Here is a 20,746-nt window from a genome sequence, read left to right as displayed (position 1 = left end):
TCAAGAAGAGGGTCATTTTGAGTTGTAAAACCATCTCCCTGGGGTTTCTGTGTGTCGTTAGCTGTACAGACTGTAAAGCCCACTGAGGTAAAGTTGTGACCTTGGGCTTTACAAAATCAAAAAGTAAGCCCATTTCTGAATTGTGAGAACATTTTGGCAGGTGCACACTACAAAGGAACATTAAGACTCTTTTGGTAAGTCATCATCCTTTTCCGTGAAAGCTCTAATTAAAATAATCGAAGAAAATCAGTTGAAAGCTGGTCAGCACTGAACTCATTGAGCACAATTATTATGACTCGTATTACTTGCTTTTAATAACTTGTATTACTTACTTTAACAGTAAGTAATACATGCTATTAATGTGCTGTACATGTATTTTGTGTTCTTAGTACCATGTATACTGTTGTAGCGTGTCTTATCCTGTACTGTTTGTTATCGTTGTATGTTTACCTTCGCATAAAAATTGCGGAAGGTTATGTTTTGATCGCCGTGTATTTATTTATTTATTTGTATGCGTGTTATTCGCGTAACAAAAAAAGTTTTAAACCGAATCGCATGAAATTTGGTGGGATTATTGATTATCCGGGGACCATTGTGACTTCACGTCTCATGGGGTCATCGGACCCTATGAGACGACATAGATCCTATCTGCCTGATGGATCATCGAGGTCTGGGTCGTGGAATTCCTGCTACTGACTACGCCACTGCCCTGTTGAGACTCCGCCCACTCCTCCTCCCCACCGCCATCTGCCTGATGGATCGTGGAGGTCTCCATCGTGGAATATGCCTACTATGAACTATTCATACACTATCATATTCATTGAATGTATTTTAACTCTAAATCTGTCCATCCTGGAGAGGGATCCTCCTCTGTTGCTCTCCTGAAGGTTTCTTCCCTTTTTTTTTCCCCCTGAAGGGTTATTTGGGTGTTTTTCCTGGTCCGATGCGAGGTTTTGGGGCAGGGATGTCTATGTGTACAGATTGTAAAGCACTCCGAGACAAATTTGTAATATTGGGCTCTACAAATAACTGAATTGAATTGAATTAGATTTTGGGATCGATCGGGTCAAAGTCATGAAAAGGTCAAAATCTTCTTTTTACCATAGCGCGGTCAATTTATATCCAATTGGCATGCAACTAATGCCAAAATGTTCATAATTCAATGCCCAATCTTGTGATATGCGAAGGTATGCGCTCTACCGAGTGCCCGTTCTAGTTGTTATTGTTTTATGTTTATTATGGTCCGTCAGTGGACTACTGATGATAATTAGCTGTATAGCTACAATCTGGTACAGAGCATCAAATGATGACATTTATGTTTTACCTGTACATGGTCCCTTTTAAATAAAGATAATAATAATAACTCTGGCTAGGGAATGACTATGGCCTGTGTGTTGAACCGACCTGGGACGTCTCTGGGCCTCTGGTGCGAAGGTGACGTCCTTTTCGTCCCAGATGTCCTCCTCGTCTGAGCCGGCATCTTCGAACTGCTGGATCTTCTCCTTACAGCGCGCCTCAAACAAAGCTATATTCGCCTGTGGAAACACACACACACGGGCCACACACACTTAGACAAACTCTTTGTACGTGGTGTAGACGTACACACTATGGATGCTACGAGAAGCAGGAATTAACATGGCCACCTGCAGTATCAATAACTTAAAGCATATCCAGGTCTGCTGTTACATAATTATCTGATCAAATTGCTCCACGCTTTTGATTGCATTGCAACATCATCCAGATGAGTCCTCATCAGCTTCTATATTAACATTAACAGTGATTTTAGCAAATGCAATATATGTCATAACGACAAAATAAAAACAGTTTCATGTGTTCTACGATAATTTTTACTCTCCCTATTTGACTGATTATTGCAACAATTCAAGATTAATAATCAAAGTACTTACACTTTCATTTGTATTCAGTGAAAAATTGATGTCTGATATTCTATCAAAGGGAATACTGCAATGTTAAAGAGAACAGAGATTAGTTCAGTTAGAGTCGTTAGGCATCCACAGATATGGCGACACACAGGCAGCGGGAACACGTTATGTTCAATGACTAGAACTATAGCTCTCCACACGCCAGATTCATGATTACATAAGACAATAATGAATGCGGGGGAGTTGTGTTCTAAACTAGTCACAGAAAATCTGAGAATCATAATATGAGCCCTGGAAGAAGACCAAAGCCAAAAGATCCCATTTCAATATTGCTTAAAAAGGGTGGCAAATGTTCCCCAAGACATTATTCAGGGTCCATACACATTTTGACCAATTGGATTTTTATGACTTTTCAAACCCAATTATTTTTTTGTAATCTTAGTGTGTATACATGAAAAAATTTGAGTAAATGTTGTATTTAAACAAACAATCTGAATTCCAAAGCATACAGTATATAACCTTAAATGACACAAATAAATGAGAAAATAATTCGATCAAAAAAACAAAAACATTTGTCTTTTCAGTTAAAGTGTGTTCACTTTCAGCACGGAAAAATTGCAGAGTATGAAAGAGCTTATGCCGGCTGTATATTTAGAGCGTCTTTCTTTTAAAAGCATATTCGTTATTTAAAACTAATTGTAAATTAACATATATGAATATAATACATTTTCAGGACTTTTCCAAAACTTGGGGGATTTTTCCCCGCATGACTTTAAGGCCTGGAAAATAACAATTTACAAATTCCAGGACTTTTCCATGTTTTACATGACCGTACGGACCCTGTTTATTATGCACCATGACATTTTAAATAGTTTAGCAAACATTTTGAGGAATTATGCCAAAGCACCTAAAGACAGACACTAATAATATGAGCTTGAGGATTAGAATAGTTTAGCAGAGAATGCAAGCAGAGTGAAGAACAGCTCCCAACAATAACTGTCAAACAGGCAGACGCACTAAAGATGGATATAGATCTACATTGTTTTCATCATCAGTTCATCTGCCGGTATTAAACATACAGCCCAAGGGCCAGAACCTGTCCATGAACTATGAGTTTCACGCCCCTCATCTAGATAGAAATAGAACTTTATGGTCCGCAAGGAGGATATTTGTTTTCATGGGAGTGTTTGATACGTAAATATATGTTTAGAATACATAAGTGTGTTATTGTGATAAGCACAGACACAACAAAAAGAAACGCTCAACACCTCCCTGTCATGATGGGCTCCACAGGGCTCTGGGTGTTTAGAACTGAACTAGGACCAGGATGCACAATTATACAGCTTCACTGTGTGAAAATGCAGAACCTGAGCCGTGACATGATGGGTCAAAGAGCAGTTACTTGTTGGAAACGTTTCTTTATGAACATGGTTTATGGCCCATGCTTTTAGTTTTTGTGCCGAGCTCGGCCAATAACTTCTCATCGGACTCCTGACTGTGCTTATTAAAAATTAAACGTTTGGATTGAACAAAATAATTGTTTCTGAAGTTCAGAGACTCTGAACAGCTGGAGTAGCTCCAACCTTCCAGTGGGAAACGGTTGAATGAGACTATGATAAAGTAATAAAGACCAAGTTAGATTAGGGGTCAACGTGAAGTTCATATCCACACATGGAGCCAATCAGTTCGTAGCAGTCTACAAACACTGAAACCCCATTACCAAACGCTTTAACTCAAGAGAAAACAAAATAAATAGTAATTGTATTCCCCTTTACTCTGCACCCATGTGCTTATGATGTGCTGTAAACATTAGATCAGGCCTTGGATATACATCAAGTCCTCTGTTTGATAAGACCAGCAGACAGCCCTCCACTAGAATGAGTGTTCTGTAGATGTCACACCTCTCAATAGTAACCATTCATTTCACCATTACATGAAATAGTAGTAGATATTACAAGACACCAAGAACAGTTGCTGTGTGTTCAAACACCCAATTTAAACCTTTTATTATTTATTAGTAGTTATCATTATTATTGAGACAGTCTTTTAGTGGGATAGAACGTCCAGACTACCCATCTTTAGAGATGTGCACAAGCATCTTTAGTCTATTGGAGTTAACGTATGAGTCATGTGTTAAAAGAAAAACCTCCAAGAATAAATGTCAGGAGTTGATGCTGCTCTTGGTGACCGGCTTGTTACAACTGTTCTAGTCTAGGGCTGTATCAGGTTCACCTGGTCCCGCCCCTAGAGATGCTGCTATAGGCTTATAGGCTGCTGGGGGACGTTTAGGATACACTGAGCACCTCTCTCCTCTTCTCTCTCTCTACTTGTGGATGCATTTTCATCTCTCCATCACACTTGACTAATTCTGCTTCCTCCCCCCCCTGGAGTCTTTGAGACTTCACGTCTCATAGGGTCCATTGGACCTGGCTGGGTCTGATGCCTCCTGCCATGGTCCTGCTTGGGCTGTATCAAATAAACTGAATAGTCTAATTTAGTCAGATATTGTTAAATCTAGCATCTGTGTAAAAAAGAAAAAGGCTCTACTTATACAAATGAATGTGAGATTATATTAAATACATGACTCCACCACCACCACCAGCTGTGTCATGTGGGAAGTGCCCTGTCCCTTCAGTGTTACATAGCAATATTTAGACAGTCGTGCAGGATGAGTACTCACTCCACAACATCGTCCTGATCCGCAAACTCTTCGTCATTGAAGCCGAACTGCTCAATAAAATTGGACGTCATTTGTTGCATCTGATAATCAGAAAAGGCCTGGCAAAACCCAGGACCAACGATAATGATATAGTCTGGGCTCTACACAAAGCTGGTCATTACTTGCAGTACAGAAGAACAACAAATACATAACAAAGAGTGTGTAAACATGTAGGCTAGACAGGTTAATCGCTAAGAAAAGCACAAACATGCATTTACAGTCAAATGCCAAAATGCTTTTTACATTAGTTTAGACAATTATATTTATTTTAACGTAACTGTAAAATTCCCTTAACAACATTAGTAGTTAAATTAATGAATTCCTGTAGATTGTGACACACTAACAAGTCATTGTGGATTAGCTGGCCCACTTTGTGTGTGTGTGTAGGTCTTACTTGTTGTAGAGAGGAGTCCTGGTGGAAGCCGCTGTCTTTGAAGTCCACCTCGTCGTCACTGGACGAATGGATGTGGTGCGTGTTCACCTGCAGAGGCAAGAAACTGCTCTTGACAACGGCACAGGCACAACATGAAAATATAATCCACGTTGGCTATTTGTTTGTGCATTCTAATCTAAACCTTTCTACAAGAGAGGAAACTGTACTCTGGACACTGAATAGGGGATGAAAGAGTCACTGTTTCATTTCAAATCCAAAGTGCTGGACTACAGAGACACTTAACACTAACATGGCACACAGTCATAATAACAGCACACCAAACATGCATCGTGAAATAAATGTTAAAGCTAAGACGCGAGTGTTGATGTCCATGTGTTTGCTCACCAGGTCAACAGTGTTTCTCTTGTTTGTGTCAGACAGCTGCCCAGAAATAAAGGACTCCCACTTCTCTCTGTCCTCTGCTGGGAGCTCTGTGACACACACACACACACACATACACACATGAAATCCATCTTTACATACTGCACAATACCTTTAAACAATGATGATCTCTTGTTCATTTTCAGATGCGACTATTTACACTACCGGTCAAAAGTTTCAGAATACTTCCCCCAGTTTTCATTTCAATCTAAGCCATTCAAGTCCAGTTAATTACCTGAAATGGTACAAAACGTCAGCAGCAAACTGCCAGAGGTTAAACACAATTTTTAGGTAACCAAATAATAATAATGAAAAATAATGTACATTTCAGAGTTGTAGAAAAAATGCCCTTTTCTTTTTCTTGTGTTGATTGTTCACACTGCTTTGATACAGACAGATGATGTCACTACACCCTCTGAAGCTTTATGTGGACAGGATTGTACTGCAGAAAGTCATATGCACTGCTCTTATAATGGCAAGAAAAAGACAATTAACAAAGGAAGACAGACAGGCCATAATAACCCTTAAAAGGTGTCGCTGGAGGTGTTCTAAAACTTCTGACCGGTCGTCTGTGTTGACTAACAGAAATAGGCGTAGGACAGAGCCATGTGAGGCTACTACCAACATTACTTCAGTCAATCGTCTCAAATGAGTCAGAGATGACGGCGCAGACGGAGGCGAGTCCTTACCAGAGATGAGCTGTTGTATCTGTGGTCCATTTGGGCCTTTGTCACAGTTATGAACGATAGAGTTGGCTATTCTGGTGAGGTGGCCCATATAGCCTCGTCGGCAACCACCTTCCGCCCTAAAACACATCAATACATTATTACTGACCATCGCTCTCCTAACTATTCTGAAGCGTGACCAGCAGCGAGACAAAGGAGCAAAGGACTTATTATGGTTTTGTCGTTAAGAGTTATTGACGAAGACATTTGGAAAAGAGCAAAACACTCACTGTTCCTTCTCGTTGGAGCTCCAGGCCTCCACGATTCTCTGTATAAACTGGCACTTTTGAAACAGCTGGCAGAAGAAAATATGATGACATTAAATGCACAATAAATACATGAGCGCATTTACATTCAATGTATAATTTGTTGTACCTTTAGCTTTAGTTTGCAATAGTCCTTGGAGGAACCTCAATTACATCACATAAGGAGAGCTTTAAGAAGCGATTCCAAGATCTCTTCCTCTAATTATTCTATTCTTACATGTTTGATGAGGATGCTCTCCCTCGCGGTGTCCTGCTCCGCGTCGGGCTGGACTTCAGTGGGGGCGGGGGGCATGGCCAGAATCATGGCTGTGCAGATCTCCACTTGAATGTGGAGGAAGTTGTTCCAGATGTATTTGAAATACATATCCTGTGGCACGGAACAAACATCGTGATGTTATGAGATGGTCTTTGTGCTTCAGGTAAAAGTAACACTTAACAATGCACATTTGTTCCCGATATGCAGTTCAGAGCCAAACTAATGTCAGTTTAACGTCGTTACCTGAACCACTTCCCGATGTAAACCAAAAGCAATGAGACCTGAGAATGTCAAGTGAAACTCACGTACACTAAACTACAATAAGTGCAGCAGGTAAAAGTCTGTGGCGTAACGCTCCCGTTTGCTTGTACAGCTCACATCTACATCGTTACTTCACGTTGTGGTAAAGCCGTTTCTCACAGCTGCACGTCCCAGTAATGAAGGCAGCTCTTTGAACAATATAATAGATGATAGTAGAAATAATGGCCAAGATTACCAGTCATTTTTTTAACTGCAGATATTGAATCTCATTAGGTGGGAAAAAAAAACATGTTGTTCAATGCGAACAACAAAGACTGACAGAAAACCTTTTATGCTACATTTACTTGCGTTTCCATTTATTGAACTACATGGTTCACCTTAAATGTTGAATATGGTGAAAAATTTTATTTGTTTCAGCCCGTCTAATACTTTTCTGAGCAAGACACTTTCATACAGATTAATGTATCGACATGCGTCTTAATGACTTTATGTGTACCTAACTGATGGAAGAGCTCATTCTATGACCTATAGCTGTGTTCAATTAGAGGAAACATACTTGTTTTCTCATATAATTTTAAAATGTTGTAGCTGCCCTCAAATGTTTTGTAAAAATGGATAAAAGCTCAAATAAAAAAAGAGAAAAACAACACAATCTCTGATCAAACACTAATTTTCCGGTTGTCACAGTTGGGACCCATCAACTTTGGTTACTTCTTTAGAATAAAGATCTGACTTTAGTTACTTTGTAGACATTACTCACGAGTATTATTCCCAGTGTGTTGAGGTCGATGAGTTCTGTGTTGATGCTGTGAGTGTTGCTCTGCAACAGACTGGCCACCAGTCGGACCACATTGAGCCTCGTGTTGCCCACAGGGGGGTCCAGCACCCCCCACGTTGTCTTCATCACATTGACCTGTTGGTGGGGAATAAACGGATCAATCATTCCACAACTAACTGAGAACTAAGACTTTGTGGTAGAAGACTCTGTCACATACTCATCGAAGAACATACCAATTCCAGCTAGACTGAAAACAGCTGATTAAATAGTCCCAACTTCAGGCTACAAGCCACTTCAGTAGTGTGGGTTTTACCTTTGGGGGTTCCAGTAGCAGATGGTGAAAGTCCTTGAGTCGGGGTCTCACAGCCTCCAGGATGCTGTGGTTGACTGAAAATGAAGGGTGGGACATCCCAGGGGGGCACTCCATATGACCCTCAAACCTACGAAGGAGCGAAAGTAGAAGAACCTGGTGAACGAGGTGACTCGGCACAATGAGCCAGTGCCAAGTCTTTGGGAATGTGCCCAAAGTTAGACAGGGAAAACTGATATAGAAGCACATAGCTATACTCAGTGGTTATGGTAATAGAGATTATAAAGTTGATTGTGTAAACTTTACTGTTTTTCTTTTGTACTCATTATCAACAACTATTTTTTGTTAATATATGAATATATTCCCCGAGTGTTACCGCCTTGTCTGTGTTACCTGCAGTCTGTTTTTACCAGATAATCTGGATAAACTGGTTCACAAGCCATTTGATCATGTGACCGCTCATGTTCCTGTCGTGTTCTCAGCTCTTTGTTTTTTTTAAATCTGTGAACATTAAACTATGCAAATACGATATTGTATAGTGTAATACCGTATTAAACCAAAAAGATTCTTTGACAAGTTACTTTCAAATCTGTGACAAAGTACACAAAAACATAACGTCAACTAAATTGGTCACTTACTTTATGCTTTTCCTTATTTCACATTCTCAGCCAATAATTATATATATACACACATACACATAATTTATATACAAATACATACATAAATTATATATAATTTATATATACACACAATGTATTTATATAATATATACAATTTATACACACACACGACATCAAGAGTGGTCGAGGCCACAGGACGTACGCTGGTCTCCTCGTCTCAAACAATGTGAGGAGGATCTGGATGACGCTGACGATTGCAGATTCATTCTTCTCTTTTTCAAAGATATTAAAAAGCAGCTGCTCCACCGTCTCCTGCCTGCGGAGGAGGACAGACATGAAGGAGTCAGGTGTGTAGTGCAGTCGGTTTATATAGCCGAATAGCCAACGTTGAAATATCTGAACGATCCGAGTCCAAAATAAACTCAACTAAAAAACAAAACTGGAGAGCATATGAGGGCTAAATAACTAATGAACAAGAAAATCACTAAAGAACTTAGAAGCTTATATTTCAAAAAGTCAATGAAGACAACTATTACAGTTCTGAATGAGAGTTCTTGTATGCATACTTTTCAAGTGTGGACAGAAGTGGGTCTGGATCCGAGGAGCCCTGGACCTGGAACATCTGGTCTCTACTCAGTCTGATGATCTCACACAGAGACTGGGAGGCGTTGGAGTGTCTCTGAGGCAATACAGGTGGAGAAAATACAACGAAAATAAAACCTACATCTGTTATTTGATCCAATCAAAATCCTCATATTCCTGAACCAATTCATCAGCTCCATTCAGTAAAATTTGTGTTGGGGAAATTCTGACATTATTATGATGTGTTCAAATACAATTTTGTAAAATGTTGTGTTTGCTAAGAAGGCAGATCATCAGGGATTATAAACATATAAATGAATAAAACGGTATCAAAAAGTACTTGACCAATGAGATTAGTTTTGTTTTTGACTGGCATCAAACAGGATTGACATCCCGAATACACATTAGCACTAATCTTAATGCAGATTTAAAATGTCTAATACAGTCAAATGGACTCCATCTGCTGGGCTGATAGCGTTACGATTCTTCGTAATGTGGGTGAACTAATCCTTAAAAAGTAAAAGTGGACATAAAAATTCTCTGAAAACAATATTTATAAAGCCAATATTTCACTTGGGAACAGTAAAATGTCCTGAATGCCAAACCAAACTGTACCTGGCTCAACTTAAATATCCTGGTGACCAACGAAGAAACAGTGAAGTGTGTGTGAAACTCACATCCTCGTCTTGAGACGGTTGAACCATGTCCACCAGCCTCTGAATCACCTTCTCCTCATTCAGCCACTGGACGACAAAAGCAAGTACAAGTGATATGTTTACCAATGCATTGTCCCCTTCAAGTAGCTTTGTGTATAGAATAACTTTTATAAAACAAAATGTCATCCTGGTTTATGTGCACTAAAGTAGTAATTCACAGATAGAAATCCACATTTTAAGTCTCTAGTAGCTTTAAGCACCCAACGAAAACACAATTATGAATTAACCAACAAATTCATATTGGAAACTCGGCCATTTATTTGACCTTTCAGCCTTGCAAAACCAGCCGAAATAATGCAACCTCAGCTTTTGCAATGAGATTTCATTCGAGACATCCACTGACACCTGCTGGAACTAGATGGTTGGTAGAGAAAAATTAAAGAATAAATCGGTCCTCCACTCAGACTAAGTCAGTGCTTGGGCCCTAATAATAATAACAATAAATATAAATGTTAATTATATATAATAAGGTTAAAGATGTTCATGAACCAACTTTCTGAATATAAATATCATGATTGCCGATACCAGAATTCGATCCAATACCACAAATATGGAACAATATCACAAGTACAATACTGGTATATTTATCTATAATAGTAATAAATAAAACTTCTTTATGGTTCCCTTTTTTACCAGCTTGTTCCTGTCCAGCTTTTTGAACACTTAACGGAGTAGGAACTATTGTAGAAGTTTGCAGGTGTGCACTTTCAAATGCATCTACAAATACTTAATAGGTCAATACTTTGTCAAAACAATGTTAACATTTTCTCCACATCTCAACACCTGTTGGACCTGCAGGTAGAAACGCTTCATGTTGCTGCATCAGTGAACACCTGCAGCATGCACAGCATAATGCAAATGACACTTGTCCTCAATACATATTTACTGAACCGTGTCAGATCACAATGAGCAAAAATGTAATCTGTTGGCATGTTTGTGAGAGAAGTGAACAGATGTGTGATACGCTGAGAATGTGTCGTGTTGCTACCCACGTTGAGGACGTCCTGTCGCAGCTGCTGCGGCTCGATGCAGGTGAGCATTCGGAGCAGCAGGTCCATGATGGCGGATGTCCCGATGTGTTTGATCATCAAGTCCACGAAGTCCTCCCGCTTCCGCAGAAACTCCACGATCTAGAAACACACCGGCAGTGCAGAGGATGAACGGCATTGTTCCCTACAGGTGGACAAATTCTGCTACAGCTGATACGGCTTCACACAGGGTTCATACACATGTTGACCGATGGATTTCCATGGACTTTAAACCAAATTTCCATGACCAAACATTTTGTGAAATCTCAGTGCATACATGAAAAAGTGAGTAAATGTCGTATTTAAACTAACAATAAGAATTCCAAAACATACAGTATACAGGACTGTCTCAGAAAATTAGAATATTGTGATAAAGTTCTTTATTTTCTGTAATGCAATTAAAAAAACAAAAATGTCATGCATTCTGGATTCATTACAAATCAACTGAAATATTGCAAGCCTTTTATTCTTTTAATATTGCTGATTATGGCTTACAGTTTAAGAAAACTCTAAAATCCTATCTCATAAAATTTTAATATTTCCTCAGACCAAGTAAAAAAAAAAGATTTATAACAGCTGAGTGTTTGTCAAGGCTCAGGAAACCCTTGCAGGTGTTTCGAGTTAATTAGACAATTCAAGTGATTTGTTTAATACCCTACTAGTATACTTTTTCATGATATTCTAATATTTAGAGATAGGATATTTGAGTTTTCTTAAGCAGTAAGCCATAATCAGCAATATTAAAAGAATAAAAGGCTTGCAATATTTCAGTTGATTTGTAATGAATCCAGAATGCATGACATTTGTTTTTTAAATTGCATTACAGAAAATAAAGAACTTCATCACAATATTCTAATTTTCTGAGACAGTCCTGTATAACCTTAAATGACAAACAAATGACACAATAGTTTGATTAAAAGAATAAAACATTTGTCTTTTCAGTTAAGGTGTGTTCACTTGCAGCGCGGAAAATGTGCAAGTATGAAAGAGTGTATGCCGGCTTTATATTGATGGTCTTTCTTTTAAAAGCATATTCATTATTTAAAACTCAGCGTAAATGAACATATGAATGTCACAAATTTACAGGACTTTTCTAAAACTTTGGGGATTTTTTTCTCTCGCAGGACTTTTCCAGGCCTGGAAACCATTTTTTTAAAATTCCATGACCATACGAACCCTGTTCAGAGCATTTGACCCGATTATCGTTTCTGGAAAAAACCTATCGACTGACAAATTGGATCCCGTTGTCAGATAGACACAAGTTACCTGTTCGGGCTTGCGTCCGATGAGAATGGATAGGACCTTGGAGAAGAAGCTGGCCAGGAGCGGGTTGAGCGGCGGCTCGTTCTGCAGGAAGCCGTACAGTTTTATGAGCAGGTTCTCATCTTCTCCCAGACGGTCGTTGATCTGGCCCACGTCGGACGTCAGCAGCTCACACGATATGTTGGGATATCTGGGAGAGAACAAAAATGGTCCGTGACAGTTGTTTTCCAATTAAACGGTTCCAATACTGTGTTGCAGTGTTCACACCACCATATACACTACCGTTCAAAAGTTTGGAGACACTTTAAGAAATAAGGACATTTTTCTTTTCTAAGCACTGTATTTTTTCAATGAAGACAACATTAAATTATTTATGAATACACTATAGACATTGTTAATGTGGTAAATGACTATTCTCTGGTTTTTAATGAAATCTCTACAGAGGTGTATAGAGGCCCATCTCCAGTGTTCCAATGGTACATTGTGTTATTGCCTAAAACCCTTTTTATGTTAGCACAGCTAAAAACAGTTATGCTGGTGAGAGAAGCTATAAAACTGGCCTTCCTTTGATATGCAAGTTTGAAGAACAAAATTAATATTTCCTTGTCAATGTCTTGACTATATTTTCTATTCATTTTGCAATTCATTTGATAAATAAAAGTGTGAGTTTTCTTGGAAAACACGAAATAGTCTGGATGACCCCAAACTTTTAAACGGTAGTGTACGAAGCAAGAAGCGTAAGCAGGACAAGAAAGAATAACTTATATGTTGAGATACTTGATGAACTGTGGATGCCCGGTTGTAAACGACCTAGTTCTTCAAACTGTATACAAATGAAGACTACCAAAAGTTTCAGTTTGGGTAAACAAACTGAAGACAAAAAGTTATATTCACAGTTTAAGTGGTGCACCGGTTCTATTCCCTCTGCACTTCAACTACAGGAAAACAATAGATCCCGTAGTTCAACATACAATCTTTTATTACACCAATTTGGGGGAATTTATTATTAATTCCTGATGGCTTGCTTCAAGTTTCTTGCCAAAACTCAATTTTAAAAGATTAAATGTGGGCACATGATAGTGATTAACATTCCCAAAAACTCACATTTACTGATTAGATATTGAACGCATCATAATGCAACTCAATGCAGCGTCTGTACTTTAGCCGTTAGCTCTGCTATTTAGCCAAGCAACACATTGGTTGTTCACAATCAAGCCTTATCCGGGAATTTTCTATTGTCACCGAGGACGGAGTAAAAGCCTCAAGCACTGATCTCCTGTTCCTGTAATACTGTAGAAAAACGAGTACAGTCATGTTTTCAAAATGTGTACCAACGTATCGGTTCTTGTGACATTCACAGTTCTGAGCATTACTCTCAAGCACCGGGTGCTAGTAGCATCAATATTAGAAAAGGCATAGCATAGGACTTCTCATATTAAGCAGCGCTAAAAACAAAAAGTTAAACAAAGTTCGGCATAAGCCAGGATGATAAGGAGGCGGGGCCTGAAGTCAACAAGATTCAACTTGCTGTGTTGTTGAAGATTTGAAAACTCTCAGGAGCACATGGTCTATTTTGGAGACGGTTGTTCAGGAGTTTTTAAAACTCCTTTCCCACCTCCGCCCGTCTCTTGTGGATCCATACAGACAGTCGCATTAAGGTCAACGCAAACAAGAACACAGTGACTCGTATCATTGTTTCCTGATGTGTTCAAATTTGCACAATTGGAAGCTATGCTTTCCTCCTGTTTCAATGGTAAAATAAATGGCTGAAATACAGTAGAAAGACTGCTTTTAATGTGCTGTAATGTAGCTTGTGTGTATTTTGTGTTCTTACCATATATACCGTGGTAGTGCGTCTAATCCTGGACTGTTTGTTATTGTTTCATGTTTGTTATTGTTTTATGTTTGTTATAGTCTGTCAAGGGACTACAGATTCTAATTAGTTGTAGAGCATCAAATGGTGACATTTGTTTCAACTGTACATGCAGGGTTTTTCCTGCATAGAGAAAATTTGGGCGCGCGCCTACGCCGTTTTCCCGAGCGTCTATGACAAATCCCGAGCACCTAAGGCAAAAAAAAGTCTGCGATGAAAAAAATAAAAAATGTGTTTGTCACGTGCATGTCAGCGAATATGTTCCCAATAGTATGTTTCAAGTCGGCTACAGCCGAACCCTCGTTCTGTTTTGATCAACAGTAATCAAGTTCAGTGTTTCCCCTAGGTTTACAGCTTCAGGGGGGCGGGACTAGTGCCGCTAGCCATGTTGGTGCCCAAAGCTTATTTAACACTGAGGTGAGCTCACCTGTGTGCGCGCATCACCGCTGAGCGAGGCGCGTGCCGGCATCGGAGCTCTGGCGCGCACGAGCCGAGATGAGTTGTTGACGGGGGGGGGGGGGGGGTGAGAGTGAATTACAGAGTGGCGGGTGGAGATCGCACCCTGTTCTAATGGTAGGGGAAACACTGGAGTTGATAAGCGTGTCTTCTTGTCTGATCAATACGCAACTGTGAGCTGCGTGAATGGACCGAGTGGCCAGCTGCTGATCACTCACTCAACAGCCCGACCTGCATGAATAGACGGAAAAAAAATTGGGAGCAGCGAAGACCCATTTTGACCCAGGAAAAACCCTGACATAGTCTCTTTTAAATAAAGATAATAATAATAAAACAGTTGTCTTTGTGGAGTTGTAAACCGCTCTTGAAAAAGGAAACAAGACCAGTCCTTAAAATGTGATTTATCCGCTGCTCCAGTGTCTCTTACTTGTATTTAACCTTCTCCTCGACATCGGCACTGGGTTCCTGTGTGATGTAGGTGACAAGGTCCTCCATGCACTGCGGCCTCAGCAGGAAGTCCACCAGCTTGTGGTTCTGGGCCTTGCACTCCTGCAGGACGTCGTCCTCATCCATTACCTCCGTCAGAGTCACATCCTCCTTCTCCAACAGGGTGTCGATGTGGGACGTGGTGTGGAGGTCAAATTTCCAAAACATGTTGGCTCTAAAAAAAAACGTCAAAACGTTTCATAAAAATCTGAGGATATCAGAACATAATAGTTGATGACAGTTGTCGGACAGCTCTTTCCTCAGCTTACCTGCGAGTGTGTTAGTGTCCTAACAGCAGAGCTCAGGTTAAAAAGAGGTGTGTTCTAGTCTTTGGAGTTGTGGCCCATTCCAGGCGAGCCAGATGGACAGACCGGCCGACAGCGGTGATGGACAGACAGACAAACCACACATACAGCAGATTAACAGCACACACCTGTGAGGAAACAAAAACACGGGGAGACGTTGTTAAAGGAATATTTCACTGCTTTTGGATATCGTGGCAATTCTTATCACAAAAAAGGCACAAATCATTCACATACACTAGCAGTTAAACAGTTTTCTGGTTCTACTGTTCAACAATGGCGAGTCCCATTAAAAACAAACTATTTATGGCTAATTAGAAGCATGAACATCCTCTCTAAAAAGGCACGGTTTAAACCAATTCTGAACATGTAAACCTTTAAATAAATATATATATATACGAAACAAAAAATACCAGTTAGCTTTGGATGCTAATGCTTCTTCTCTGATATTATAAAAGAATGAAGTTGTCTGCATCATTTCACAACAGATTCAAATAGACTCATGGGTTTTGGTATGAAATGTTATTATTCATACAATAAATTATGCAAACCAATACATATTACAAGAAACTAATAATAATAATAATGCAATGTTTTCTGGCCTCACGGAGCAACACAAGTCAAGTCACAGTTCAAACAAGATTCCTTAACGAGTGTGAGGGATTAAATTAATTCCAGTTACCACTGCTAGATTTATAAACGAGAAAGCATCAGATTCCTTGCCCATGTATGCTTCAACAGCTTTCTTTGGGGATGTTTTAAAGGAGTACATGTTCATGAGACAGGATAGGGTAAAAAGAGAGGACATTATACATAGCTTTTCCCAAAATGATTGCAATTCTACACCTGAAACAGAAAGGTCTACTGTTGTTTACAGCTTAAATGCAGTTGTAAGATTCAGACACATTCAATCTGCTACAACTACAAACTTCACATCAGCAAAATGCACGAAGAAATTTAAAAAACGACCTATATCAAATACCACAGTTTTAGCTTGTAGTCACGTTGCAAGAACAGAGAGACTGAGATTCTTTCCTCAGGCCATCAGGACTGTGAACTCCGACCTCACCAGGACCCCCACATAGACCCACACAACTGCCCCTCTTAGGCACACACACACACACACACACACACACACACACACACACACACACACACACACACACACACACACACACACACACACACACACACACACACACACACACACACACACACACACACACACACACACACACAGTAAATATTGTGTTTTTTATTGTAAATAGTGTGTACTTGTTGCCCTTGCACATTCCTGCTGAGCATTGCCACTTTCATTTCACTGCACACCCTGTGTGTGTATGTGACAAATAAAACATCTTGAATCTTGAATCAAATAAATGGGGTGAGGAAAAGAGGAACATGAGAATAATGGCTAGCTGCAGGTAAACATGTTTTATAACCATCTTATAATACCATGCTTATAATCCTTTTATTATACCATGCATACAATCCTTTACTCAGAATAAACACAAATGATGCTAGCCACTGAACTAAAAACTAAATCATAAGACTACAATGCTAGTTAGTCATGATCATATTAATCATGTCGGTGTCGTTAGTCATTCTTTCGATGAGAAATACCTTTGCAACAGCTGTCTACCACTGGCTAAAGTAATACATTTGTAACTGTGGAAAATCTGTAATGTATCAATCTACCATTCGCCCCCGAACACAATCAAATGACAGTGAGACACAAACCAAAGGCCAAAAGCAATAAAAGCATCTTAGCAACCCCGAGGAACGTGAAGGAGACAGCTATAGCACAGTGTCTTATGGGATGCCACAGTCACGAGACCCAAACCATGTGGATCAATGCATTAACTCGCTACTGACAGTGGAGACAGTTGACTGTCACGTTTCCAATCGACGTAATTAGACAACAGCGTTTCCCTTACTAACGTCAACAGAGCTGCACTAGCAATACACATACTTGTCGGGTTTAGTATTCCCAGCATGGTATGTCGAACCAGTTGGAGACAGCGGTGAACACAAATGACGACTAAAGTCAGCTAAACTAGTTTCCTGCTGTTTAACCAAACACACGCAAAGTCGTGCGTTTCCGAAAAACAAACTGTTAACATAACGCTCGTTAACCGAGCACCGTCAGAAAATCATTGAGTTTTAATTCCTGGTTCCTGGTTTTAAACGCGAAGGAAAATCTCGTATCTTATATAAACGGGTCTATTGACTTACGCTATTTACTGTGTGCTGTCGAAATACTCCGCTGGCATGTAACGTCAGTACATTTACATACAGGGCCCAAACAGAGTACTAGGCTAGCGCACCGGCTCAAGCAAACGGGCTAACGTCACTAGCCATCGTTAGCTATTGTTAGCTCCGCTGGCCACCAAAACTCCCGTTAGGGACCAACGTTCCGTCGCCCTGAGCGGCATCACTGAGCTACCGCTTATTGGGTGACAAGTTGCCCAACTAAATAACGCAACAGCTTCACGGTAGCTGCTGACACTGATAGGCACCTAAAACGTGTAACGTTACCCCTGTCCTAGCTAGAGCTACACCAAGAGCGACTGACAGCGTTAAGATGGCCATGTATGCGTCTTGCTAAGAAGCTAACGTTAGCCGGCTATCTGCAGACCGCCGGCTAACCGTCTCTTCAGCACCAACCAAGTGTAAAGGCTGGCAAGTGTACCTACCGATAGACACGGGTAAACGGCGAGTCTCCAACATGTAGCTTATCTTGCCATTAGCCCCGGGCCTTAACAAGACGAACACGGAGAAAACAAGAAATTCCGGAGGAAAAATAACGCGTTTTAAACTGATTCTGACAGGCGCGAAAAGGTAGATCATCGGAGGGCACTTTTCAAGATGGCGGTTCCGTCAACTTTAGCGGCCCCTTCCCCCACCGCAGCTACAGCGTGTGTCACTCAAATCGTCACTGCACAACTATTGGTTAAAATCCCATCGCTCAAATCAGGCCTCGGGTTTTTATTGGCTACAGAGCGTGTTACTCCATCGCGTCATTTCATCGAATTATACATATTTTGCGGCCCGGAAAAGCGGCGTTTACACTGTTTTTATCAACTGTATATGTTTAGTCAAACGCGCGTGGTCATAGTGGGAAGCAAAAAAAAACAATCAGTTTTTTCCCTTGAATTATATAATAACATTTTGGTGAAACTCGGTTTATGTAGAACGTCATAATTAACTCCGCTCTCACGTTTGCTTGGCATTACAAATCGAACATACTCTCAGATTACGAGCACGCCATTGGCTCGCCGAGAAACGCCCAATTAACTAAGAGTCCCATATATCTCGCGATGTTTTTCACCTTTAGCCTCGCCTCGACAGCACATACATAAGGGCGGAGTGTAACCATGGACTGTGTTACTTGTAACCAAGTAAACACGGCGATACTTCATATCTTGGGACTGCGTCATCTTAGGCCAATACTTATTATAATTACTGTTAATTAAAACAAAAAATACGATCAATTTACGATCACTGTAATTTGAATATAATTATAATGTATTGACAGCAGAGTATGGTATAAACAAATGCAAAAATGGTCTGTCACATTTAAATGTAACTTAGTTATTTATTAAAATTATAATTTGTATTACATTTATTTAATCATGACAGCTTACACAGCAAACTAGAGGCCTGCAAACCAGGTGTAGTGACTGAACAGTAAACAAAATCCAGACAATAGCTGACTCCATGTTTAGATTCCTTTGAACTACATACCTTATTTATATAATATGTTGTATGTTTTTCTTTATCGATTCATCTGCCAATCATTTTCCTGATAAAATAATTAATAATATATAAATAAATGGATTTTATAAAAATGTACTTCCATGCTCAACTGTAGACCATTTTTTAGAATACCCAGTACAATGTTATGTAACTATGCACAGTGTAAACAATAGGCTAGTATGTAGTGTGTATAGTGTAAAAATAAGACACAGTTAAGCGGTAAATTATATCTGACTATGGATACACAATATCTGACTATGGATACACAAATCAAACATCTTAATGGTACAATTCAAATATTTTACAAAGTAAAAACTCTGAACTGATTTTATCTTTAATTAGAGAATGTCTGACATTATTATGGCGCTATAAAGATATATTGTTCTTAATAATTCCAAGCACATGTGTTCAGAACATCTCTTAGTCCATCCACACTGAACAAACTTTTTACAGAACCAATTAAGGGATTTTCCAAATTAAAGGTCCTATATTTGTACTGAGAAATATCAAATAACTGAATATTGGATGTGCTATCAAATGAAATGTATAAATAATTCCAATCAATGACTGCATATGTGTTCAGGTCATCTCTGACTTCACCCATACTAGAAATTTATAATTTTCAAAGTGAAAGTCCTATCTTTATACATTTAAAATGGTAATTTCTGAATATTTGTTGTGCTATAAGCATGCTTTTCTCAATAATTTAAAAAGATGACTGATGCATATGTATAATAATCAATACGTAAAATGTATGTACACATTCTGAGATTTTCCAAAGTGTATTTCCTACATTTGTACATTCAAAAAGCTAATATCTAAATATTTGAGTTTCTATGAAAATATATTTCTGAATAATTCCTGACAATCGCTAATGCATATGTGTTCAAGACATCTCTGACTCCAACCATACTAAAATTTAACATTTCTATTGTCCTACTTGAAAGCCTTTTAATGTAAGTGTTCTCGCGCGAGATATGGGACGAGTCAAATATGTGTCGTAAAATTCTTTTAGGAGTCATATTTAGTAATTAACTATTTCTTCTTACAAATTGTACTATATTTGAATTGGTAGAGTAAAAATATCTTCTCTGGATTCAGAGATGCCCTGAACACATATGCATATATCAGTGATTGTTTGGAATTATGTTTACAGCACCTAAAATATTCAGAAATAAGCTTATGAATATACAAACGTAGGACATTTAATTAGAAACATCTCCTAATTGGTACACTAAAATTGTTTAATTTTCACTAGGGGAGGAGTCAAAGATGTCCTGAAAACAAATGCATCATCCATTGTCTGGAGTTATGAAGAAATGCATGTTTTATAGTATTGAGACATTTGCTTTTTTTAAGACTTTTAAAAAATCCCTTATTTGGTAAAGTAAAAAAGTCTGAGATGTTCTGAAAACAAATGTTTGAGTCATTGTTTGGATTTATTGAAAAAACCATTTCATAGCACATCCAATATTATGTTATCAAATAATTCTCAGTAGAAAAATCGGACTTGTACATTTTTAATTGGTACTGTAAATATGTCAAATTTGATCTAGTCAGAGACATCCAGAACCCATATGCATCAGCCATTGTTTGGAATTATTGAGAAAATACATTTGATAGCGTATCACATATTCAGTACACTGTAT

General features: G+C 39.1%; 1 protein-coding gene across 6 annotated transcripts in view; it reads right to left on the bottom strand.

Annotated features, from left to right (window-relative positions):
- The window catches only part of ppp6r3 (protein phosphatase 6, regulatory subunit 3), a 30,861-nt gene extending 12,656 nt beyond the window's left edge, over positions 1-18,205 (bottom strand). For 2 of the 6 annotated variants that reach the window (XM_056416616.1, XM_056416617.1), the window contains exons 1-18: positions 18,035-18,205; positions 15,306-15,469; positions 14,978-15,211; positions 12,225-12,411; positions 10,923-11,060; positions 9,892-9,957; positions 9,199-9,311; positions 8,835-8,948; positions 8,016-8,142; positions 7,685-7,837; positions 6,625-6,774; positions 6,372-6,436; positions 6,106-6,221; positions 5,381-5,466; positions 4,997-5,083; positions 4,564-4,661; positions 1,908-1,962; positions 1,405-1,535 (exon numbers count right to left, since the gene is read on the bottom strand). In XM_056416616.1, the coding sequence (XP_056272591.1) occupies positions 1,405-1,535; positions 1,908-1,962; positions 4,564-4,661; positions 4,997-5,083; positions 5,381-5,466; positions 6,106-6,221; positions 6,372-6,436; positions 6,625-6,774; positions 7,685-7,837; positions 8,016-8,142; positions 8,835-8,948; positions 9,199-9,311; positions 9,892-9,957; positions 10,923-11,060; positions 12,225-12,411; positions 14,978-15,204 (1,913 nt within the window). In that variant the 5' untranslated portion in view covers positions 15,205-15,211; positions 15,306-15,469; positions 18,035-18,205. The remainder of the gene's footprint in view (positions 1-1,404; positions 1,536-1,907; positions 1,963-4,563; positions 4,662-4,996; positions 5,084-5,380; positions 5,467-6,105; positions 6,222-6,371; positions 6,437-6,624; positions 6,775-7,684; positions 7,838-8,015; positions 8,143-8,834; positions 8,949-9,198; positions 9,312-9,891; positions 9,958-10,922; positions 11,061-12,224; positions 12,412-14,977; positions 15,212-15,305; positions 15,470-18,034) is intronic. The other 4 variants (XM_056416618.1, XM_056416621.1, XM_056416619.1 and 1 more) reach the window with 2 other exon arrangements.
- Between the last annotated feature and the right edge of the window lie 2,541 nt (positions 18,206-20,746).

This window comes from Pseudoliparis swirei, chromosome 6 (assembly GCF_029220125.1).
Source record: "Pseudoliparis swirei isolate HS2019 ecotype Mariana Trench chromosome 6, NWPU_hadal_v1, whole genome shotgun sequence".
In the NCBI taxonomy this organism is placed as follows: Eukaryota; Metazoa; Chordata; class Actinopteri; order Perciformes; family Liparidae; genus Pseudoliparis; species Pseudoliparis swirei.
The sequence above is the reverse complement of the archived record's forward strand: the minus strand, read 5'-3'. Positions and strand labels throughout refer to the sequence as shown.